At 43.2% G+C, this 17,318-nt stretch overlaps 1 protein-coding gene across 1 annotated transcript in view; it reads right to left on the bottom strand.

The window, feature by feature from the left end:
* SYCP2L (synaptonemal complex protein 2 like) overlaps window positions 1–17,318 on the bottom strand; it is a 1,791,741-nt gene that overhangs the window by 469,487 nt on the left and 1,304,936 nt on the right. Inside the window, exon 31 of the mRNA XM_086966882.1 lies at window positions 14,594–14,694. Within this exon, the coding sequence (XP_086823008.1) occupies window positions 14,594–14,694 (101 nt within the window). The remainder of the gene's footprint in view (window positions 1–14,593; window positions 14,695–17,318) is intronic.

The raw sequence follows: 17,318 nt of genomic DNA, 5'->3' as shown, positions 1-17,318 counted from the left end.
TGTTGGGCAATCATCCTGTCCACAGGAGCCCCTGTGCTGGGCTTGGACCAAGTGCCCAGAAGGACATCCATGAGGGCTGCATTGAAAGGCTGAAGGAGTTCATAAGAAGCTGCCGCCGGTTGAAGCACCTCTTTAAGGAGGTTAGTCCTGACTGCCACTGTAGGAAGCTCCAGGCAAAGGCCTCAGCTGCCCTATGCAACACCACTGCATACAACACTCCCACCTCCATAAGTACGGTATGGGAGAAAGCATGCCAAGGTCTGGGGAGGTATCCAGACCACTGGCGTCACCCAGGTCCTCTCGCCAGTCTGTCTCATCATTTTGGTCAGCTAAAGGGTTCACATACCCCTCCCTGTCCTCCTGACCCACATCTGGTCGCCAATCAGGCCTAAAAGGAACACCAGGGATGAACAGTGGCAGAAACATGCCCTCCAGTGCCAGTTGTGACATTGACTGACGTCGGTCTGGCGCCGGGTCCAAGTCGGGGATGAGGTTGGGGTCGACACCGGTCGGGGGCATGACTATCTGCATCGCACTGGATCTATGCCTGAATCTTCGGGGTCCACTGGTGCTGAAGTTGTCGGCACCGAAATCCCAGGGTCCCCAACCATGTCTGCGGGGACAGAAGGCACCCCAGCACAGTTGGGCAACCCACAGATGCTGACACACTTCAAAGAAAGCTGGGCAGGAGACACTCCGGCACCGGGAAAATGAGTGAAGCTCGGAGCAATCCCTGGAACAAGCTCAGAAGATAGAGCTGGAGAGCGACGAAGCTCCAGTCCCGCATTATGCTGGCCGACCAATGGGGAGAAGGTGAAGAGCGACGCTGCTTTTTTGCCTTCTTCTTGTGCGTAGACTTACCTGAAGACCTAGAAGACTTGGTTGATGAATGATGAATGATGGTAGTGGCTCTGCGACTGGGCCCAAGACCTTCCTCTCGACCGGGACCTCAAATGACTGCTGGTCCTCCAACAACTTTTGGGACCGCTCCCGCAAAGGCTTTGGATTCATGGCCGAGCACGACTTCGGGTCATGGTCGCACTCCAGATACCAAAGGCACATGAGGTGGGGGTCCGTAACCGACATCAGGTGATTGCAGGCCTCGCACGGCTTAAACCCAGTCTGTTGATGGGACATCCCTCATACAACAAGAGACGGAAGACTCAAAAAAGTATTCGGCCAAACTAGAGAAAAAACGTAGTCAAAAAATGACTAAAGGGGTAACTCTCTCCGGATGTGAGCAAGGCTAGCACGGAAAAAGAAAGAACTGACATCAGCGCGCAGGGTCGGCGTCTAAGTAGATGCCGCAATGTCAATCTGGTGACCTCGACGTCAACGATGGACACAGAGTCGACCGACTCCATTTATTGACACGCAGAGTGCATGAATGTGCCCTAGGTGTAAAGCCCTATATCGACCCCAGGTTGTTAAACAGCACCCATTTGTCCCTCCCACCCTGGAAGATTCATAATTTGTCAATAAGAACTGGGCTTTAATTGAATTAAATAAACATTTTTCTATATAAATTCAACAAAATAATTGTAATGCTTTTAAATTACGTTTATCGTAGCATTGTAAAACAATTTGAATTTCCACCCAGATAACATGTTCGGAATATATACTTGTAAAGAATGTGTCCACCAAGTTATCCTTTATTCAAAGGCTTAAAAAAATGTCCTACTTGATGATTTTTCTGTCCACATAAATCATTTCAGTTTATATTGTGCTTCCAGTTGATCTTGGATGTGTTTTAGAGCAAGATTTTTAAATCCTAAGAGAAAAATGTGGGCAGTGTGTATTTTGCCTTTTAACGTAGTAAAATGGAACATCTTTAAAACCAGTATAAGTTATTATTCAAAACACTGAAATAATACTTGCACATTAACCTATGTTCATAAAAGTCGTGGTTTATCAGTTGCCTTCTGCCGTTTCTTAGCATTTCTGATAGAGCAAGCACATGCACCTTAACTCAGAAAATCAATGTTGCCCTCACAGAAAACTAAAGGTTGTTATGCATGAGCTTCAATAGAAAAGGTTTCTGTTCAAAACAAGTTATTTATCAATCCGTTTTACCATTACAAGATAGCTATTCTGCATTATTTTTTTCACCTTCAATCCATACAATAGTAATACACTATACACTTTAGTATTCTAAGATAGCCGTCCAGCGCAATGTTTTTGACCATCTCAGACTGGTTTTTGTACATTTAAAGACAGCCAACATACTGGTTCTAGACGTGAAAGCTATGCTCAAACTTTAAAAAAATAGTAGACTGTGTACAATAACATTACAAGATGGCCACCGATGCTATGTATCATTTTATTTATTTTTTGTAAGCAAACGCCTGCCAAGGTTAGGTGCCGGCATGCTTTGCATGTATATTCTATTTCTATAGCACAATTCGAATCACATGCACCAAAGTGCTATAGATGGTCAAAGATTACCATAAAGTCAATCAGTACTAGGAGACGAAGCTGGGTTGTGGACAGTTAATGCATTGTAATGTAGTGTTCTTAAAAGAGGTGAGTCTTCAACTCTTTCCTAAACTAGAGCAGTGTTAGGGCAGTCTTGATGAAAACAGGGATGTTCTTCAAGACCCTGGCTGTATCGAAGGAAAAGGCTGTCATGTTTTTTCTTTTTTACACGTCTTAGTTTGTAGTCCAGTGGGGTCTTGGCGGTGTGTGTGCCGAGAACCACCAGAGATGCTGAGGTTTTCTGCAAGGTAAGTTGTGAGCTGGTTGTGGGGACTCTGTAAACGAGACGTCTGGTTTTGAAGATGGTGGTGCCAGAATAGAAGTCAATGCAGTTGATGTAATCAAATTTCTTCTGGCCCTGCTTTCTTTTTGCTATAAGCAGGGTTTGTCTGGACCACAAAATCAAGGAATGTCAGCACCATCAATATTATTCTTTGAAACCGGTAGTATGATGATTCAAAAGAAAGTTATTTTTATTTATACAAATTTGTTTATGCATTCAAATATTAACCCTCCACAACTTAAATTGGCAGGAATATTGACGTTGATATGATGGTGAAAACCAGTCACACATATGATAGAGATTTCAATATATTAAAAGCAAAGGGATGGGTAAAGTTTCTTGTGGCAGTTATTGAAACCAATAAAACAACAGCTGCAAAAGCAAAACGTACAACAACTAGAATAGAAGGCACGTGTTTTGTCACAGTGGACTTTTTCAAGGCTAGTAAGCTTTAAAGATGAGCAGTAAGGCCCAGGTCTTTCAAATTGGGTATTTCAAAATTAATAATAAGTAGACATCACTTAGAAACTGAGTGAGGGTATAGGTAATGTTCAACCAAATGGAGGATGACATTTGAAGAAGAGACCCTGAAATAGGTATTTCATGTACTTTAAAAGACATTTGTCCACTGTGTGCTTCCTATGGCCCTTCTCACTCCACAATATTGGTGCTAAGATTTTCACAGGCATACTGACCCGGATGCTGGGCCCCTGTAAGCAGGGATTGGTCGAATCGGATCATACCTGCTTTATAGTGAAGAGGGGGTGCAGTGACAATATAAAGTGTAGAATGTACATTCTTGACAGGGCTGCCCACACTAGGACACCAGTGTTTTTACTTTTTATAGACACAAAAAGGCGTCTGACTGGGTTCACTGTTCTTTCCTATGGGAGGTGTTGAACAAAATAAGATTTGGACTGAAATTTAAGCCCTGGATACTGAGTGGATAATCACATCCCACTGCCCGAGTCAAGGCAAATAGTGTGCTCTCTGATGCATCTACAGTTCGCAAAGGGATAGCGGGGTGCCTCCTGACTACGATAAATCCTGATTATGGAGAAACTTTCACCTAGCTTAGATGGAATTAAAGCCCACGTTGAAAAAACATGGGGTTCGTATATAGCCTCCTTTCTCATGAATTTAAAGAGCTCTCATGTCCTAAATACCCGATGGTGCTCCGCCTCTCAACCTCAGGTTACCAGCCAGCTGACTGCTCCAACCTCTTAACACCACACTACGGAAAAGACGTGGGAGGTCAAATGAGATGATTCAGACCATAGACTTCTAAAAGCAGATCGTGACAGATACTTTGTGCATAGGTGATATCAAAGGCTTTGGGGAAGGATGAGACCGTTTGGGTTCATGACAATTTTCACTTTAAACTTTGGACAGCATCAAAGGTGTCCTACAAATCAGTGATTGTAGGTCGGTGTATGTGTAAACAGAAAAAATAAAAATAAAACTGATTTAAACTATAAAAAGTTCTCTCGGAGCTTCAATGCATTTCACCAGATTGTTCCTCTCCTGGGACAGTCATCTCCATGTAGTGTCAGGCACTCTTTCCCCTTTCTCAGCAGGCCAGTCAGGCTCCCAGGCAGAGCAAGGTGCATACTTCAGCTGATTTGCACTCACCTCTGGGAGTCTAGCTATAAAGGACTCAGACATGGATCTTATATCATGTGTGTTAGGCAGAAAAAAACCAGATAACCTACAGCTGGGTGGACAAGAGCAGTGGAGCACATCTGTACTGCCATGTGGGGAACATTCCCATCCAACAGTCCACCTGCTCTCTCGAATGGATATTGTTTTAAAGATAAGGTAAAGTGACACAGGCTGAAAAGGGAAAATTACTGAAGAAACTCTACCTTGGGGACGAAGTCTGGATTTAAGAACTGGGACTTGATTAGCATCCATGGTGAGACATGTGGGAAACATGCAGTGATTCTCTCAGCTTAATGAAGAATATGGAATTCATACAGCACAATTCTTTTGGCATCTCCAAATATTCCATGCTATAGGTAAATACATGACAATAGAGGAAGATCCACCTATAGCTTCCTACTACAGGATTGATTGTTACTTGACGTAATGGACATAGAAAATATGGATGAATAATGGCAAACTTAAAGCTAAGTAGGAAAAAGACATGGATACTCTGGTCTATTATAATTTTAAGAAGGCCTTAATGTATACAAAAGAAGAGGCGATCAAAACAAACATCAGCCTTACACAAATTAAAATATTGATTAGGGTCTACTACTCTAGAATGTCAATAAACTGACATGCTGCTTTGGCAGAATGCTCAAGGGATAGTAAGAAAGGTAGCACATTTTTCCACATACTTAGGCAATGTCTCAAAATACAGCACTTTTAGAGAAAGATGTTCACAGACTTGCCAACACAGAAGGCACACCAAAGGAATTATAAAATAATTTGGTACTTTCAGGTGTTTGGGCAGACCTGAAGGAACCCAGATGTAAGAAATCAGAGTATTAGTTGAGAGGGGTGAGAACCCACCTCCAATTATAATCACAATCCTGGTCAGGATGAATCACAAAAGTCAATAAATAAACCTGGTTTTAACCCTTTGGTAGCTTGGCGCTGAGCAGCCAGGTTTAACTTGGGGCTAAAGTGCAAAGTGTTTATGCAGTACTCAAACAATTATAAAGTGAAAACACAACAAGAAAAATTCCAAACCAACTAATTTAGAAAAATTGAGTTCATTCAAATAAATGAAAAAAACTAAATGACCAGTTCCTGGTAGGTATCTGTCCTGATTAAACCTTCTGTGTTCCAATTTAGCAACTTTTCTGGAACTCAGATCTCCTTCAGTGGGGAAATCCACAAGATGAGGTCAACCAGCTATTTGACAGCTGTGACTTCAACAGAAGTCCTAGTATTGGATGATTCTCCTGGCAGAAAATTGGCAAAAATGTTTAAGTCCCAGATCAAGTAGTTTGGTGACAGGAGTATACTCCTACACCAGCTAAGAGTCCAGGACAAGGGGGGCATCAAGTAGGACTCACTCAGGAAGCAGGGTCCTGGGCAGGTCTAGTTGGCACTGGTCAGTTTCAGTGTTGGGTATTTTGGTGCTTGCTATGTTTGTTTAGCTCAATCAGGAGGTCAGCCAACTGACTCTTCGAGTCACCTATTAAGTCTTGAGTGCCATCCTGCTCAAGGAAAACTACACCACTCTACACCCATGCCATTTGTCCACTATCTGGAATCATTCTACATCTCACCACTAGACTTAGGTAAAAATGTCAACTGTCTAAAATTGTACTTTTTAAAACAATAATATAAAATCAGAATTGACCATTAAGCTGTATTTTAAATTACTATTAAAATCAGCCCGTAAATCATTTTTTAAGGAGCTGCCAAACGAATGTTAAGCACTATAACTTGGTATAGTGTAATCCAGTATTTTCTTGCAAGAGCGGGAGCCTTGCTCCAGTATAAAACAATTTGAAGGTTATTTTACTGCCAGGACATGTAAATACTTAAATATACATGTTGTACTTTTTAAATTCCATGCACCCTGCCCTATGGGCATATACGGCCAACATCAGTGGTGCCTTGTGAATATTACAAAAGGAAGGTATAAGGCGGTTGAAAGGGTGATTTTAACAGATAAAAATACCAGTTTTAAACCTGTCATGTTAGGCTGCTGTGGAAACCCCAGAGTACTGTTTGACCGTGCCACTTTAGTGGTGGCACAATAAGTGTGACAGTTCACTGGTACCATTTAACTTATGGGCCCTGGGTACACAAGGCACCCTATACTAGAGATATACAGGTAAGTTAAATATGCCAATCAGAAATTAGCCAACTATACACGTTTAGGGGTCTGGTCATATGCCCTGGACGGTAGTGCCCCAGTTTTCAAATCCTTGTACCAGCAAACAAAATCTAGCAAAAAGTGGGACTAACCATGCAAAATGGGCATTTTCTTACACAAAACCACACTCCTGCTTCACTCCTTTTTTTCAAATCCCTTACTCCATCACCCACACTACATTATTTTTCCATACAAACCCTTGACTCAACTCCGGTTTTACTTAATTTTTCCTCCAAACTCCTTATTCCCCCTCCCTTTAAAAAAAACCAAAAACAGTTCCATTACTATTTCCTCTTGCACCCCTTCTCCCCCTGGATATCTACCCTCTTTTCCCTTCCTACTTCTTTAACATGCTGTCTGTTAAAATAAACATTTATTTTTCTACAGACATTCTTGTGGAAATAGTATTTCTACATTTTAACTTTTCTTTAAAACTAAAAAGGTTTTCAGCCTGTCTCGGTCAGACTGACTTTCTTCGTTTTAGAACTTCATCAAAATGACTGATTACCACTGCAAAAACCTTAATTAAATTTATGGTGACAAATTAATGTCTTGCAACTAGGGTATTTCCATAGATCCTGCAAGGTAAGGGAAAGAAGAGACTTGCTCAACCAGAGGATTACATCCTACTATCAACATAATCCAACCAGTTGCTCAGCAAAAACGCCCTGGGACTACCTAATGTACCTTATGTGGACACATTATTACCTTGTGGTACTAATGTGTCCACACACATACACTATGTGCTGGACTTGGCCATTTTTGCAGGGTCATCCCTAAACTTTTTGCCTTCCTCCTCTATTTTTTCTGACCTGTTGTTGGCTGTTTTATGACTCTGGGTACGCATCGCAGGCTTGGGTTTGGGCTCCGGCTCTCAGAGAACTGCGCGGCAGCAAGAAACGGAGGTGTGCGAGGTGAGAGGAGTCGGAGGAATATCAAGAACAGCAGTCAGTGCTGTGCGGAGGGGGAGCAGAGCGCGGTAACTTGTAGAAGAGTCACATGATTGATTGCTGGAGTTGTTAGGGCGTACCTGGACCTCTTTGCTCGCCCTACCACCTACCTCGCGGCCCCCGGGTGCCGCTCGCCTGCCAGTATTTTGTAGTGCCTCGTTGGGAGAGTGCACGGGACCGGGAGGAGGCGCCTAGGACCATGAGGTTTGCGGGACTGCAAGGACCAGCCAGCAGCGCGGCGGGTCATTAGCCGCAGCTGGTCCTCTTCCCGCCCCGTCCTTCGCTATTTTAGTCCTGCCCCTTCCGTGACCAGACCGGGCCCTTTCCCTTGGTTTTATTTTTTGCTCCTCTTGCGGCCCACTTAGGATCAACTGTGTGGACCATGTCTGGCCACGAGATAAGGAGCAGATCAACCCTGGCTGGTGGCTCTATAGCGGGAGGTATGGAGAAATTCTTAATCAGAGCCAATTCATTAATTGAAACTGAAATTTCTGTTTTGGAAAAGCGATAATCGCAGGAAATCTCTACTACTAAGAGATCTTCTTTGGGAGCAATTGCAAACGTTAAAACCCCCGATAGGAACTTGGTTCCAGCTTTACTTGTGACTTGTACTGGGGAAACAGACGTTTCTAATGGAGTGGATGAACACGATTCGCAGGACTTGGACATTTTGGTCAACGACATTTTGCCAGAGATTAATTCACTCCTTGACAATCATGGTACTAATCCTACTGTTACTGTGGAAATTGTTACTAATACCCTGGAACAAGGGCGCAAGGAAGGGGCAATTCCTAAAAGGAAACGTGTGTACAATAAAAAAGATGGAAGAAAGGCTAAAATAGCTAAACATCAGAGTGGTAATAATTCATCAGCTAGGCCCACTGTTGTACCGGTAGAAACTGCAAATGGGACTGTTGATTTAACTGTACCCGATTCTGGTACTCACTTGCAGGCCCAGCCTCCCATCGATTTGTCTATTGAATATCTGGGTGCCCTTTTTAAATCCTTATTATACCCCCTAGAGGCCAAACTGGAACAAATCTGCAGCACAGTGATGGCCGTAACGTCCTTTTGATCAATCATTATAATAATGTGTTTGATTCCTCTAGCTCCTCAGTAGTTAATGCATTAGATCTTGCACTTGATAACTTATATGGGTCCAATCGTGCTCCTTTTGTCATTATTTGGGGCATTGCTATGTGTCCTTTCTTATTTTTGAATGTTTGTGGATTCAATGGGGACAAAGGGGGGGACTGTGCTCATTTTATTCACTGCCCATATGGAGAGTCTCTGAATTTACTTTTGATTAAATATGATTTGGTTATATCCCAGCTGGCAAAAGATAGCGAGGGTAACTCTGTCCCGACCTTTACTGGCAGGAATTCTGCCACTGTAATCGACCATTTGTTGATTTCAGAGAGCATTATCCCCATTTGTAACATACCGATTGTCCTAGACCTGGTCCTTAGTGACCATAACTGCATTACTATGTCTCTCTTTATCTGGGGTAAAAAAAATCTTGTTGCCCATATGATTGTTGATAGCATAGTTCCGTGCAGGCCGAATGGCACTAGGATTAAATGGTGTTGGGATAATTCAGAAAAGCTCCTGATAAAAATTGTGGCCTGCCAGTATCCAAGTGTTGGACAGCTGCCTTGATGATTATGCAGGTGCTGTCTGTATCCTTGCTGGTTTAAAAAAAATTAATGAGTTAACCAAACAAATTTTAACATCCACCAAGGTCAACAGAAAGAGGGACAACATAGGGTGGTTCGATGGGGCCTGTACTAAGTCCCTACGCGAATTGAAAAAGGCGTTATCTAAAAGGCCCAGGGACAAGGGAACTATTATTAATCTCAGGGCAATTTACAAAGATCACCTCAAACGTAGGAAGCAAGAACTTCGCGAGGAAGCCTGGGACAACCTTGCTAAGGCGGTAGAGCTCATAACAGTAAGCTCTTCTGGGTCACTGTGAATATCCCCTCCCTTAAGCAAGAGGATTTTCCCGTCCTAACAGCTCAGGTTAGTGAGGAAAATTGGGTTTTGCACTTTTCCAGCATATTTGACCCGGGGGGTGGAGACATCTTAGGCCCCGGGATCGAGGTCTGTGGCCCAGCTCTACCCCTTAAAATTACAGTTCAAGAGGTGGATAATGCTATCCAGAGTAGTAAGGGAGGGAAAGCCCCAGGGCCAGATGGGGTACCGATTGATCTGTATAAAGAAGATCCTTCGCTCTGGGGCCCCTTTTTGTCCAAGGTTTTTAATGCGGCAACTATAGAAAGCATCCCCTCAACCTGGGGTGAGTCTATAATTATTCCAATATTTAAGAAGGGAGATAGAAGTGAGGCTAAAAATTATCGACCTATCTCCCTGCCAGACTCATCACTGAAAATAATGAGCAGGGTACTTTTGGTGCACTTAGAGGAGTGGGCAGAGGGTAATGGTATCCTGGTGCATTCTCAATATGGGTTCCGTAAGGGCCTCGGTACCATTGAGCAGTGTATTAACCTTGATCTTATTATAGGGAATTATACACGGGCGAAGCAGGGTTCATTGTTACTCTGCTTTGCTGATCTGTCCAGCGCCTTTGACCTGGTAGACCACGCTTTACTGTGGACCACCCTATTAGATTTGGGCGCCCCTGCTGCAATCATTCACTTTTTGGCTAGAATGTACACTAAGCTATCGGCTTGGATACGTTTTGGTCAAGCGGGGAAATGCACAAATAATATTGATGTCAAGTCTGGTATCAGGCAGAGCTGTGTCCTTGGCCCTCTCCTTTTCTCCCTTTTTATCAATGCTATTGACACGGATTTGAAATTGGTTAATTCTGATGCACCGCAAGCTGCGGGCCAAGCAATTCCTGTGCTGCTCTATGCAGACAATACGGTCCTTTTATCAAGAACACCTTTAGGCTTACAGAGACTTATGGATAGATTTTCAGATTTCATTAGGGGCAGGAAATTGAAGATCAATTCCAAAACGTTTATTATGTCCTGTGGAAAAAAAGTAAGGAAATTAAGATCTTTCCAGATCGAAGAGCAAACAATTCAGGTAGTAGATAAATTCTGCTACCTGAACATTACCTTTAGCAGTAGTGGCATGTGGACACAGGAGATTTTTAACGTCAGAGCTAAGATGGGCAAAAGTGCCTTTGGCATTTTTAAATTTGCTTCCAAACTGGGTAGTAGACGTGTACATGACATGTTGCATATATATCGTCATAGATGTGTCTCAGTAGCTTTTTATGTTTCTGGAGTTTGGGGCCACTTGTCCTCATGGGGATCTGCAAGTAGAGGAAAATAAATTTAAAAAAAAACTCCTCTGCCTCCCAACATCTCCCTCTACTGGGCTGACACACCAGGAAGTAAGATTGGAGTATTTAACAGACCTCATTGGACTAAGACACCTACTAGCCTAGCGATCGATATGGGCCAAGGAGGAAACAGGCTTCACAAGGAGAATCATTAATGATTGTCTCCGTTTGGAGAAATGCTCCTTGATCCCCTGGCTTAATTACGTGGTAACCTCTTTTAAAGATATATTTGACCTGAACGTTTTAGAAGATCCAGCCAGTGCAATTGATATTCCCAAGAAGGAGCTAAAACATACATATCTGGGGGAAAAAGCCAAACGACGTGGTGACGCCTCAACCCAGCTCTTAACCCATCAATTTTATTATGATAACAACTTGGTTAGTTCTGGCTTTCCAAAGTATTTAAAGGAGGTCACTTGGCCCTCTCATCGGTAAGTCCTCACTAGGTTAAGAATAGGTATTGTACACGATTTGGTGGCCTTCCCCTGTATAAAAAAACATCCCTCTGTTTTCTGCCCATGTGATGGGAGCACGAAGCAAAGTACTGTGCACTTTTTGTTTATTTGCCCTCTGTACTTGTACTTCCGTATTGCTTATCTTAAACCACTTTTTTTAAAAATACTCTGTGTCGTAGGTTAATTCTGCTATGAGGCTGCTATTTGTACTTGATGAACCTGATGTGTGTTTTTTTACAGCTGTATATATCCTGAAATCTGTGGCTGCTAGGAAAAGCATGGTCTTTTCTATTAATTAACCAATGGTCATTGCCCATGATTGATGTCCCCCTATTTTATTGTCATGTTAAACTTGTTGTGTTTTTATGTGCTTTTATGATTGTTTTTAATGATCGAATAAAGCTTTCCAAACTGAACTGAAACTGACTCTGGGTACGTTACCACTGCTGATCAGTGCTAAAGTGCATATGCTCTTCCTATTGCAAATTAACATATGGATTAATGACTCCATGATTGACCTATTTGATTTACTGTCAGACCCTAGTACAGTGCACTGCGTGTGTCCAGGGCTTGTAAACCAAATGCTGCTGGTGGGCTTGCAGCACTGGTTGTGCCACCCAGAGGAGCAGCCTGTAGAAGTGTGTCTAAGGCCTGCCATTGAAGAGCCTGTGTGCAGTCTGGTACTGCCATGTTGACTAAGCACGTGCACCCACTTGCCAGTCCCTAAACCTTCCCTTTTCTTCATATCAGACACCCCTATGGTAGGCCCAAGGGCAGGGTGCATTGTAAGTATAAGGTAGGACAAGCCCTGATGTGTGTGTGGCATGTCCTAATAGTGAATTACAGCCATTTTCATTTTTCACTATTGCAAGGATACCTGTTCTCTATAGGCCAGAATGGGCAGTAGATTACTCCATTTTATAATCCTAACTGACTATGGGAACATGGTAGAAATTCGTAGAGAAGTTGATTTTAACATTCTGTGTTTGAAAATACCACTTTTACAAAGTAGGTATTTTCTTTTCTAACTATCCAAGCTTGCCTCTGCTAGGTGTGTATTCCTTGTCTGGACATTGAGTGACAGGGCAGGGGGATTCCAGGAGAGAGAATGAGTCAGCCCAGTTGCGAATAGAGAGATCTGCATTGAGATGGGTAGGAGGAGTTGCACCTGGGCCCGAATAGGGCTGTGCCTGCCTTCCACAATTTTGGCTCCACCTCCTGTGGTGCGGCTGATGTCTCTGTCCTGCACTGTGATAGAAGAGAAGGTATCATGTTAACAAAATGCTCCAGGGCTGTGCTTTTCCTTCACAATGCTGGCTCCACCTCCTGTGGCGGGTCTGATGTTTCTGTCCTGCACTGTGAAAGGAAAGAAGTTGTCTTGTCAACAGAGTGCTCCAGAACTGGTTTGGTCTTGCTTCAGAGGACAAAGGGTTTTGGGTTATAAATATTGGGACCCTGATCCCAAGAAATTAGATCACTTTTGGACAACAAGAAGAAACCTTTGCTGAGGAGTGGAACCAGAGGAAACTGAGGAGCGACTATCCCTAAGCTGAAGTGCTGCTTGGGGGATTGGCATACAGTGGTTGCCTGACTGCCAAAGAGAGGAGAAAGGGACTTTATGTACTTTCATCAACTTGTAAGGATCTCCAAGGGCTTGAAACAGAGCTTGCCTCCTGCTGAAGTCTCAGGGACAACAGACTTCAACCCCCAGCTCCCCAGAGTTTCTTGGGAAGGTCCTGCTGCTGCTTTGGGCCTTCTGAGGGACTGCGTGTCGCAAGGAGCTGGAAGTGTGACTTAAGAGGAAGAAGCGAGTCGCCGTGGCAGCCGCTGCATCTCTGAACAAGGGTGTCACCGCTGTAGCTGACGCATTGCACCGCATCGAGAGAAGCGTCTTGCACCGAAGAAGAAGTGTGTCGCCGGCACAGCCGCTGCCGACCCATTTCTGAACAAGGATGTCGCTGATGTAGCTGATGCATTGCACCACATTGAGAGAAGCGTCTCGCACCGAAGAAGAAGCATGTTGCAGCCGCTGTTGTCGTATCTCTGAACAAGGGTGTCGCCGCTGCAGTTGTTGCATCAAGCGGAAGCGCCTCACTTTGAGGGAGAAGAGTGTCGCTGCCAAAGCCGCCGATGCAGCATCCCTGAACAAGGGCATCGCCGCTGCAGCTGACGCATCGGGCCGAGACTTCTCGCAACATCAGAGAAGAGTGCCACATCTGGAAGATCGTCACGTCTATTTCTTTGCACTGAACTTTGCGGCATTTCCATTGCTGCAACACTTTCATTGTGGAAACGTCACGCATCCTAAGGTACATTGACTTAAAGTGTCGCATTTTAAGAACTGAACAGAACTAAGCGAAAACTACCATTTTAAGTACAGTATTATGGATTTTTGTCGTTTGTGGTCTTGTGTTAGGTCTATATAAAGAATATGTATTTTTAATATACAATTGTGTGGTGTCCATCTGCAGTGTTGTTGCTGTATGTGGTCACAAATGCTTTACACACTGCCCCTGGGATAAGCCTGTCTGCTCATGCCAAGCTACCAAGGGGGTGAGCAGGGGTTATTTTAGGAGTGTACCCCTTTACCCTGACTAGAGGCAAGGGTCCCTATTTGTCACAAGTACCTACCTGTGCCAACTAGAGACCCCCAAATCTAACACTATGGTATTACTGATGTCCTTTCAAATGTTTCATAACAGATCACTTCTCAATTGGAAAAATAAAAACATACCTTAGTAAGACTGACACCCCACACCAAAACAATAAAAAAACATTAAAATATGTTTACTGTGATTCAGAGGGAGGAGCCCATCACTTCCTCTTCAATTTGGTTCAAAGTGAAGTTTGTGTTTTTTTCATCTTATTGACTTCATTATTGAAGTGCTTTTGAACCTAAATTTTATGCTATAAAAATATGCAAAACAAGGTTAAAGGAAATCACAGGGTAACATTAGAGAACAGATGGAAGGAGATTAAATTCTTTATGCTTGAAACCAAAAGGGGCACAATAAAGTCAGAGGCAACGCTTGCCTTACGGCAGTTTCAGTCATTGGAAACAACCATGTAAAAGATTGAATGCAGGGTTGAGTACAATGCAGGAAAAGGGGACACTAAAGAGTTGAGATGCAGAAAGCAGCTTAGTAGAAGTGACGTAGACAAGTCAACAACATCACGGTTCGGATGGTAAGACCATGGTAGAAAAAGATACAGTCAAGGCAAAACTGGAGCGGAGCAGACAGGATAAGGACTTCTTTATTATGTATTACATATTACCTTAGGAACATCTTCAAAGGTTTCCGAGTCGTTTGGAGAAGATGGCCCATCCATCAGGTCATCATCGGATGCCTGCTGATCTCCTGGATGGATACTCCTCCCTGTGTGGAGGCATACAGCTGTAAAGAGCATACTATCACAAAACATGTTACTTTGCTTTAACAACACAAGAAAAGGCAAGAGTATGTTTTCTTAACTTGCCATTGGAACTGTGACAAAACAGGTCAATTGAATAGTCCAAGGTTGCTGTAGAGCAAAATTAAGAAACCTTCTCAACCTTGCTCTTCAGTCCAAGCATCATTCTGTTCCACATTCATTAAACTTCCTAATTAGTGCCAAGTCAGAACATTACAAGGCCAGTGGTGTAAGCAAATCAGTAGTAAAGACAACTCCATAAATGGAAGCTTATGGCTTTATATGGGTCAGGTCCTGCCAGTGCCAAGGGCCGCATCTATAGGAGGGTGGGGTTAGATGGCACTCATCTGTGATTTCCTAACCATCACTGCGATATACCTAACAGAAGCGGAGGTGGTTCGAGCAACTGGCTTTGAAAGCAATTGCTTTGGGTGTTGGAAGGAAGGGGGATATTGTGAAAATTAAGCATTTTTGAAGTTCTTCAGCTCCATCCCAGTGCCTGAGGAAATCTTGATGAAAGCTGTCAATCAGTGAGATGCACATATGCTACAGAAACGGTCACGTGCAGGTTACTGGTGGCAGGCCTAAAGAGATAGTTAACCTGGGTGACTGCTGTAATGATCTGTGTGCAATACCTTTAAGGAGGACGGTTCCAAAGCAGGTAGGACAGCTTGATGGGCTCATGTGCCTCCTTCATTGTTTGTGTGTGAATGTGAGAGACCTTAAGATTTATTTTGTTAGGCATTCAAAAATTTGTGGGAACCTAGTTCCAAGGAGCAAGGGGCGTCCTAACATAGAGGACACTGATGCACCAGTATGAGCATCTCAAGTCTAAGGTGCTACCCATAGTATGTATTCAGTACATGAAGGATGCCTGAAACCAGATTACATAAACAGAATGTTATGAATAGGTGAGGGACAGCTACACGTTAGCCAGCCATTTCTAAAACTGGGAGGTAGGTCGCAGAAGACTCAAATGAGCTTACTACCACCTGCAAACTCTCCTCGAATACAAAAATATATCTCCAATCCTTAACCAGAACTGATTTCTAGAAAATAATCAGGCAGTAACAATCACATCTGCCAAAAAGAGGCCTATCAGTTGGGACTGCTTTGGTAAAAAGACGGCTGGAAATCATGAACAGATACATGGCAAGACTAAGTCTTAGCACATTCTCTACTTCCGCAGGTGACACTCAAATGCAACAAGGGGGGTTGTATCCTGCTCCCACACCACACGCCCTCCCTCCCAGAGAGCCATTAGGTCTCAATGCACACTAATCATCCCCCTTTATTTATCCCCATTTAGGAATAGCCAATGAGAGGAGCGGTGCGATCTTCATCTTTCTGTTGTCTACCCTAAACATCCAGCTCAATCAGGAGCACCGTTGTTCTCCCTCTTGCCGCCCTCAGGTCCCCAGGTAAGTGCTCCATTGATTGCTTGGGTGAGTCAGTGTGTATACGTATTAATGTATGTGTATGTGCTGAGCTTGTGAATGTGTGGGTGGGGTATGTGGGTGCACGTGTGCTTAAGGATGGGCGAGTATGTGTGCGCACCACATTGCCCCCGCAGTTTTACAATGAAGCAGCCAGCCTTCCATCTTAGTTCTACTGAACTTGAAAAAACAGAGGTCAATGTGCCTGAATAGCTAGACTCTTTGTAGAAAAAATAGTTGAGAATAGCTGTGCGTACAAACATTAAACGTACCAGACACAAACACAGCCACACTAACTACAGAATCATAGATTGGGTAATATGGCTTCATCTTTAGGGTCATAAGATTTCTCAGAGTATACTGTTGTAGCAAGCGGTCATGAACTCTATGACAGAGCCTGTTTTTATTTATTCTTTTGTATTGTATGCTGCCTGGTAAACTCTAATCTCTTTATAGTACAGTGTGTCGTTTTAGACACTGTAATAAAGTTAGCATCATGCTCAACTCTAAGCTCACATTCTTGTTGTTTATATTGCTCCAATGTTAAAAGGGAAGCTTACAGCAAAGGCTACGATTTTGACATGTGAATTGATTTGAAAGATTAGTTGCTATACTCATTTTGTCTAATCGGGATTTAAGTGTGGCCAAACTTGTAAATATGAGAAAAAAATTGCAATCAGATGCTAGAAAACCCAGTTTATGGCCGTAGCGTGAGAAGCTGTGTGACGGAACTCTCAGGTCAAAGGTCACGCGGGTTGGCTGCAAACCAGCCTTGATAAGAGTCTACTCCAGGTCTCGAGAATAGAGATGGCATTGCTCATCATTTAAACAGGCATGGGCTGTGGTTGAGAATAATCAGTGCTAAATCTATTTTTAAAAAAAACAAAAACAATTGTCAGGACTCGAGGTATTGCTCATTGGTCCACTGCAGCGGGCACAACCCACTTCACGCTTTAAATGCATGTTTAAGTTCAAGTTTACAATTTAAAAAAAACTTATAGTACATAGTTTAATGTGTTACTAATGAATACTGCTTAAAAATACACACACAGCGCCACCATGTGGTGGTTTGTCAAATATTTAACAGTGTTTACAAATAAAGGACAGTACAGGGCACCGAAAAACACCAAAACAAATTAGGCACTGAGAATAGC

The sequence above is a fragment of the Lissotriton vulgaris genome, chromosome 4_1 (assembly GCF_964263255.1).
Source record: "Lissotriton vulgaris chromosome 4_1, aLisVul1.2, whole genome shotgun sequence".
Lineage (NCBI taxonomy): Eukaryota > Metazoa > Chordata > Amphibia > Caudata > Salamandridae > Lissotriton > Lissotriton vulgaris.
This window is presented reverse-complemented; position numbering and strand designations above follow the sequence as displayed.